We start from the raw sequence: 8305 nt of genomic DNA, 5'->3' as shown, positions 1-8305 counted from the left end.
AAGAACTACAGGTTTTCCAAACAGCTACATAAAGTGGCTCAAGTAACAGTATTATTCATTGTGGCCTAAGCCCTTTACCAACATCTTTTAAAACACAACGAGAATGGCTGCAAGGCAGCGGCAGAGCCCAGCATGCACGTCCAGGCCAGTGGTGCTGCAAGCGGTTCACAGGACAGCAAGCAGGAATCCATTGTGTTATCTTCCCTCTTCCTGTGCATTTTCTCTAAATGCACGGTGTTCTCCCTTTACTGCCCATGCGCTTAAACTATGCAAAACAATTCTTCTCTTAATGTAGCACTGGTTAATCCAGACCTCAAATAACACTGTACACGGGCTTCGTTAGAGATAGATAACTGCTCTCAACAGCTCTCTTCCCCGCGGAGGCCGGGGGGCGGGGGCATCCGGGGCTTAGGAACTGTTCTTGGAGGCCGTGTTCTGGCTGATACCTTCTTCCAGGTACTGGCTGCCCGTGTTGCTCCTGCTGAGGACTGTGGAGGTAACACGCGAGGGCCGCCGCTCCGGGTTGTTCTCCTGAAAGCAGCAGCAGATCATCTTCTTCATGGTGCTGTACATGTCCTCGTCCTTGTAGGAGTAGATGACAGGGTTCATGAGGGAGTTGAGCAAGGCCAGCAGCAGGAACCACCTCTTCACGTGATGCAGGCCGCACTCCTTGCAGTTCAGGCCGTCCAGCAGCAGAACCACCAGGCCCGGGGTCCAGCACACGACGAAGGCCCCTGCAGGGAGAGAAAAGGCAGGCAACGGGGGCTCAGACCTCGGGCTGCTTAATTAGGTTTCCTCTGGCCCAGCCCCCTTTTGGTGGCATCAAGGGACCTTTAGAATTAGTTTTGACGACTGCAAAGCAAACTTGCACCTTTCGTCTGACTGTCTGAGTGTGAGACCGGGTTTGTTAGAGGCAAACAGCTGAGGACCTTTGACCGCTCCACATTCTCTGGCACCTTCTTATCTGCTGACTCAGGTTTGCTAATTAGGGGCTCACATTTACCTCCTGCTTGCTAAGCACTACACATACCTAATCTCCTCTGTTGGTTCTCAGGACCTCACCAGGAGGCCACTGCCGTCACTATCCACGTTTTGTGAATCAGAAAACTGAAGCTCAGACCCAGGGGCATATACAGGGAGGCCTCACACACTTAACCAAACACTCAGTTGTTCTCTAAGTCAGATTTTCTGCACAGTCTCCTGAAAACGAGACACATCTATGGCATTCTCCTAGTCTTTTCACTAAGTCGCCTGCTCAAACATTTTATTCTTTATATATCCATGTTGGTGCTTAGTAAGCTCTAACATATTCATAGGCCATCTGCTTAATAATCTGCTCTAGACAGATTTTTTGTTTGGCCAGAAATAAATCTCTTTCATGATGTGCTTTTTAGCACATTTATTTAATTAGCACAATTTTTGCCTCAACTGCACATGAATGGTAGTCTCTCTGAGTCTCTAGCCATCTGATTATACTCAGCTTACCTCGAAACTTTCTGACATGTTTTTCCTAAAATGTGAGACATAGGTCCAATAGTCTCCTATTTAGTCATCATAACCTCAGGCCACAGTGCTTCTACAGCACTTAAATGAGCCAGGAACGGGTGTCTTTCCTTGAGCAATGCATCGCGCACCACACTATGAGGCATCATTAGCGTCCCCAGGAAACTGAGGCACAAGAGAAGTTAAGTGACTTGCGTATCATCAACTAGCTTGTAAGGGACATCTATTTTTGAACCCAGGCAGTCTCTCACCATAGGCCGTGCTCCTGGCCACTCTGTGACCTGCCTGCCTCCCTACTGTGATGTGGTCGCTTTCTCCCAAAGTCCTTATCACTTCTACACTTGATAATCCCGTCCCTACATATTCCCTGGGAGCTTGCAATGCGCCGGGCGGGAGCTGTACTAGGCAGTGAAAGAGGTGAAGATGCGCACTGCAGGAGCTGCAGGGCTAATGGGGGGGGGGGGGGGGGGGGGGATAAGCAAGCGAGTCTGCAAACCGCATCACCCAACTAGTTACTCTTACTGCTTAAAACTAGTCCCGGACAGTACTCCTCTTGTTGCTTTATCTTTCTGAGAGGTATCGTGATAAGCAAGTCAAGTCAAGAATTGCAGAGTCAGTGCGGGGCACGAACGTCCCTGAGCTGTGGGGTCAGACAGCTGTGCCCAGCTCCCCATCTCATGAACTACATGAAGGAAGCACATCACTGATCAGAGCCATCGCTCCCTCATTTCTAACACGAGAATAATCTCGACTGTGCAGGTGGCGGTGAGGGCCAGCGGGATGGGGAGTGGTGCCCAGCGGCCTGGGCTCACTAAGCAGTGGTTATCCCACAATCAGAAGACTCCCATTTCAGCCCCAGCCAGTTTGGCTCAGCGGTTGGAGCATCGGCCTGCGGTACAGAGAGACCCGGGTTCGGTTCCCGCTAAGGGTACATACCTTGGTTGCAGTTTGTCCCCGGCCCTGGTTGGTCGTGCGGGTGGCAGCCACTTGATGTGTCCCTTCACATCGATGTTTCTCTCTCTCTCTCTCTCTCTTCCTCTCTCTCCCTCCGGCTCTATCTGAACAAAAAATGGAAAAACGTCCTGGGGTGAGGATAAAAAAAAAAAAAAGAAGACTCCCATTTCATAATGACAGCTCACCAGTGGCTTCTACGTCTCCACCCTGTATGATTTGTGGTCTGGCTGACATGTGAGCATGAAGTGGACTTCGAGATAAGAGTTCAGGGATCTGGCTCCCAGCTCTCCCTTCCGTACAACTCTAGGAGCCCCGCGCCATCGGTCTGGGCTTCGGCCTCCTAAGCTGTAAATTGGGGACTTCAGTCTCGTTCTGGGTGTTTTTACTGTGTGTCTGGACGCTTTCATGGTATGCAATCAATTTAATGGGTTTGGGCAAGTTTCTTCTTAATGAAAGGAAGGAATGGACTAGAAGGCCCATATTGTACTACGTAGACTAAGGGAAGTATTGTTTCATGAAACTTTTGTTTCAGTTTTACAAACTATTCTTAAGTGTATGTTGGGGTATGAAATAAAACAGTTTCTTACTGTTGGGCTAAGTCAAAAAGTTGAAAAAACACTAGTTTAGATGATCGTGAAGCTCCACGCAGCTCCCGTGGCCTGTATTCCCTGTAACAGTGACCCTTGTGCTCCGTCTGCCGTCCCCACCAGGGGTGGGTCACCTGCTGTCGAGAGAGAAGAGCTAGAAGGACCAGTCAACAGTTGCGGCCCCGACTTTGAAGCGAAGTCCTTTCTGTGTTAAGCTGCCTATGTCCAAAGACACTCCTTTAAGAGTGTTTAAGGGCCTTGTGTTCATGAGAAGGAGGGGCAAGTATTGATTAACTTTACTCTTTGTTAAATAAACATATCAAATTTAATAAAGTGTGTAACTTCCAAACCAATGACAGGGAGAGAATGGAACTAAAGGAAAGGAAAAAAGACCTCGAATAATAAAAAAAAAAAAAAAAAAGGAGGATGGGGAGAAAAACATGGATGTGTGAGACAAAGACCAAAGCAAGATGCAGGAAATGAGTCCCAATATACCAAAGACCAAACACAGCGTTTACTATGGTGTAGTTTTAAAAAACAGATGACTCTGAGCAATCTGATAGCTCACAGCACACCCATAGGTGGTAAGACCATGAGGAAAAGCAAGATAATTAACATGAATTCACGATATGGTTATTTCTGCAGGAGAGGAAGGGCCACTGGACGGGCACACAGGAGGTTCTAGAGTTAATGGTAATGTTCTATTAAATAAATCAGGTGGCAAGTACACAGGTATTTAAAAAAGGTTTTATTCTTTGAACTTTACATATACCTTTCTGTAATTTTGTTTGATATATTTCTCATATACTTATACACATCAAAAAGAAAAGATAAAAGTAAATGGACGCTCGGCTAGTGTGGCTCAGTGGTTGAGCGTCAACCCAGGCACCAAGAGGTCACTGGTTCAATTCCCGGTCAGGGCGGCACATGCCCAGGTTGTGGGCCAAATCCCCAGTGGGGGGCATGCAGGAGGCAATCAACTGATGCTCTCTCCTTAATGTTTCTATCTCTCTCTCCGTCTCCCTTCTTCTCTCTCTAAAATCAATAAAAAAAAAAAAAAATTATTTTTTAAAAATAAATGGACAATGTTTTCCTAAAAACTGTTTTCTAAAATGAGGTTTATGCCCTGGCCAGTTTTGCTCAGCGGTTAGAGCATCAGCCTGTGGTCCAGAGAGACCCGGGTTCGGTTCCCCCCAAGGGCACGTGCCTCGGTTGCAGTTTGTCCCCGGCCCTGGTTGGTCATGCGGGTGGCAGCCGCTTGATGTGTCCCTTTCACGTAGATGTTTCTCTCTCTCTCTCCCCCTCCCACTCTACCTGAACAAAAGATGGAAAAGTGTCCTCAGATGAGGATTAAATAAATAAATAAATAAAATGGGATTTTTTTTTAAGTCATAAAAGCTTTTTTCCCCTCTAGCATGGAACTCTAGTTTGGATTAATCAGAGAACTGAAACACTCTAAATAAGTTTTCAAATGTATACTCTGTTTGTCACATGCAGTAATTCATACATATTTTTCCTTTGTATCAAATTACACCCTTCATTCAGTCAACACCTGACAAACTTTTCATGGAGCAATGATTACATGCCAGGCACTATTCTAACATGTCACATGAATTAACCATTTAATCTTCATAACAACCCTTGGAAATAGGTACTGATACTTCCCCCATTTTAAACCTGAGGAAACGGAAGCACAGAGAAGTTAGGTAGTATGCTCAAAGCCACACAGCTGATAAGGGGAAGAGTCCGGATTTGAACCTAGGCAACCTGGCTCCAGAGCCTGTGCTCCAGTCCACATGCTAGGTTGCTCGGAAGTGGGTCCTAAAAAAATCTTATTACTAAATTGGGTGATGGAAGAGCGGGGAGAGGAAGGTACTTCTGGGCTTTAAAGTCCCATTCATAGTATGTCATATCTGGTTTGCTAACAGAAAGATTTTTCAGGTCATGGATGGATGGAAGGAAGGAAGAAGGAAGGAAGGAAGGAAGGAAGGGAGGGAGGGAGGGAGGGAGGGAGGGAGGGAGGGAGGGAGGAAGGATGGGAGGAAGGGAGGAAGGAAGGATGGGGGGAAAGGGGAGGGGAAAAGAAAGAAAGAAGGCAAGAGGAGGAAGAAAGAAAAATTCCAACAAAAAGATATGCTGGCCATGGGAGTGAGAAGAGAAACACAAATCTGACCTTTTCTTTATACTGTTTCCAGGAATAACAAAAGGCAAGTCTTTGACAGAACAGCCCCAAACGCTAACAGCGAAGCCAGAGAGAGGGTGCTTCTGGGCTGTCCTGAGATGACGCGCCTCTGGGCCAGTAACCTGGGACGCGCCACTTAGTTCCAGGACTGCTCCCCCCGCACATCCCAGAGCAGACGCACAGTTTATCCAACAGGTCATTCTTTGGGGGGTTTTAGTGTATGTCAGCAGCTAGATAGGAGGCCGCCCACAAAATTTCAAAGGAGAAGAATATATCAGGAATGGGTTAGCCCTTAAAAACTGTAATCTTGACCCTGGCAGGTTTGGCTCAGCGGTTAGAGCGTTGGCCTGCGGTCCGGAGAGACCCGGGTTCGGTTCCCGCTAAGGGCACGCACCTCGGTTGCAGTTTGTCCCCGGCCCTGGTTGGTCGTGCGGGTGGCAGCCACTCGATGTGTCCCTTCACATCGATGTTTCTCTCTCTCTCTCTTCCTTTCTCTCCCTTCCACTCTATCTGAACAAAAAATGGAAAAATGTCCTTAGGTGAGGATAAAAACAAAACAAAACAAAAAAAACTGTAATCTTGGAGAATGTGTGAGATGTCAGAAACATACAAATGGGCTTTTTTATTTATTGATTTCTAGAGAGAGAGCAAGAGGAAAAAAAAAGAGAGAGAGAGAATTTGTTGTTCCACTTATTTGTGCATTTATTCGTTGCTTCTTGTGTGTGCCCCTGACCGGAGATGGAACCTGCAACCTTGGTGTACTGAGACAATCCTCTAACCAACTGAGTTACCTGGCCAGTGCCTGGGCAACTTCTTAAAAGAGTGGCTGATGATGGATCCTGGGAAATATATATCAGTTGCAATAAGTTTTGGAAGAAAGAGCTAATACATTTTTTTTGTTTTTTCAGTAGACTCAATACTCAGACTATGACAACTGGGAACAAGCAGAGTTTTCAAAGAGGTCATGCCAAGCCCAAATCACATTAAAAAAAAAAAAAAATCAGGCGTTAGCAAACAGTGGAAATCAGGGATGTTTCTCTTGGAGAAGAACAGGCTCAGGAAAGGCGCGATGTGTCCTTACCTGCTGCAAAGCCTAAAGGGCCATCACAGAAAGAGGAGGCACAAGCTTGGCCTGGTCCAGAAGGTCACATGAAGCAAATGAACAGCCCAAAGAGGCGGGATTTGATGTAAAATCTCTGTGAAGTAAACTACTTAGGAGAGGAACTGGTTGTTCAGAGGCCAGAGAGCCTCCCTCGAGCAGGTGTTTCCTTGCCTGGGTTATCCTGAGATGCTCAAAAGGAAGTATTTTTCCTAAATAAGAGGAAGAATGCAGCTTCTGAACTCTTTTCCAGGTAGAAAATTGCTAAATTCTATAAAACCATGAATTTCCACTTCCCATAAAATTCAAACAAATTTGACTTGTTTCCCACACATAATTAAAAGACAGAACAGCTAAACACTGATTAGGGTGAATTCCCTGAGCTAGCAGTTCCCAAACCAGCTGGCCATTGAAACTACAAGGGAAGCTTTTTAATAATGCAGATGCCCTGGTTCCGCATCAGACCCAATGGTCATAAGCTCTGGGGCAGGACGTGGAAATGCGTAGGACTCAGAAGTTCCCTGGGTGAATATGATGCACAGTCAGTTTTATAAACCATTGCCCTATGCCGATCCAAAGTGGTTTAATCAAGCTAATCCTACCAGCAAAATACAGACTGTATATAGACTGAGTGAAAAGTCATGGAAAAGAGAAAGGAGGCAAATTCGTTAAAATAAAAAACCAAGCATCTCTCAAGACCAATACCCTCAGCTTCCATTGGGACAAATATTTGCGCACATGATACACATAATTGAATGCACACACACTAGTAGACAAGGCATACACGATCCTCCTCTGGCCTTTGCTGGTTCACTGGTTCACCTTACCAGGAATGCCTTCCCACCTCCTAATCTGAGATCAACTTTACTTTCTAAGTTTAGCTCACATTCCGCCTCCTACATCAGATCTCTCCCATCTCCACCTGCCCAGCCCACTGTAACCATTGCCTCCTTTCAATTCCTACAGCACTTTCCACCTACAACATCCACGTGGCACTGGGCACATTATCTGCTTGGTTCCAGTCTAACATTCCCCCAGAGCTCCGGGCCAGACAGGGCTTTATAAGTAAAACTCCTAGCCTGATAAGGTTGCTACCCTTGTTATTATTCCAGTTCCATACATGATGGATGGGAAGGTTAGAATGGCTCAAGAGTTTGTCCTAGGTCCAGAAGCCAAGAAACACAAAAGTCATCATTTGAACCCAGGTGTGACTCCCCCAGACATCCTCTTGGGCATTATGCTCTACTGGAAGGAGTTTTTGTTTTGTTTTGTATTTTTTATCCTCACCCGAGGATATTTTTCCATTTTTTGTACAGTTAGAGTGGGAGGGAGAGAGAGGAAGGGAGAGAGAGAGAGAAACATCGACGTGAAGGGACACATCGAGTGGCTGCCACCCGCACAACCATCCAGGGCCGGGGACAAACTGCAACCGAAGTACGTGCCCTTAGCGGGAACGAACCTGGGTCTCTCCGGACCACAGGCTGACGTTCTAACCGCTGAGCCAAACTGGTCAGGGCTGGAAGGAGTTTTTAAATACATATGTCCTGTCTCTCATATGCAAAGCCCCGTAAGCATGCAGGCTGTGCCTCTTACCTGTCCATATCCTTAAAACTAAGTATGGAGCCCCACACTCGGTGGAGATGAGTCAGTTGCATGTAACTGAAGTTTATTAAGTGCCCACACAAGGTCAGGTACTTCACTAGCTGGAGCACCTGCTCATGCAAACAGTGTACTGTCCTGCCCAGGCATTTCCAGGCACGGAACCTAGACGTGATGACTCTGACTACTGTCAAGGAAGATTTCAGGTGAAATGACACTCAGTTGAGTCGAACGCTGAAGGTCATGAATGACTGTGCAGAAGTGAGAAACAGCACGATGTATTTGGGGAATTCCAGATGGTTCAGGGTGGTTTTAATCCAGGTAGGTAATTGAGGAAGTGAGATGAAATCTGAGAGATGAACCTGGGTTAGGTTTGGAAGG

General features: G+C 46.5%; 1 protein-coding gene across 1 annotated transcript in view; it reads right to left on the bottom strand.

Moving 5' to 3' along the window:
• Nucleotides 1-288: 288 nt before the first annotated feature.
• LPAR3 (lysophosphatidic acid receptor 3) overlaps nucleotides 289-8305 on the bottom strand; it is a 75488-nt gene continuing 67471 nt past the window's right edge. Inside the window, exon 3 of the mRNA XM_036256955.1 lies at nucleotides 289-734. Within this exon, the coding sequence (XP_036112848.1) occupies nucleotides 409-734 (326 nt within the window). The 3' untranslated portion in view covers nucleotides 289-408. The remainder of the gene's footprint in view (nucleotides 735-8305) is intronic.

The sequence above is a fragment of the Molossus molossus genome, unplaced genomic scaffold (genome assembly GCF_014108415.1).
Source record: "Molossus molossus isolate mMolMol1 unplaced genomic scaffold, mMolMol1.p scaffold_m16_p_12, whole genome shotgun sequence".
NCBI classification, from domain to species: Eukaryota; Metazoa; Chordata; class Mammalia; order Chiroptera; family Molossidae; genus Molossus; species Molossus molossus.
Note: the sequence above shows the minus strand (reverse complement) of the source record. Positions and strands in the feature narration are given on the sequence as shown.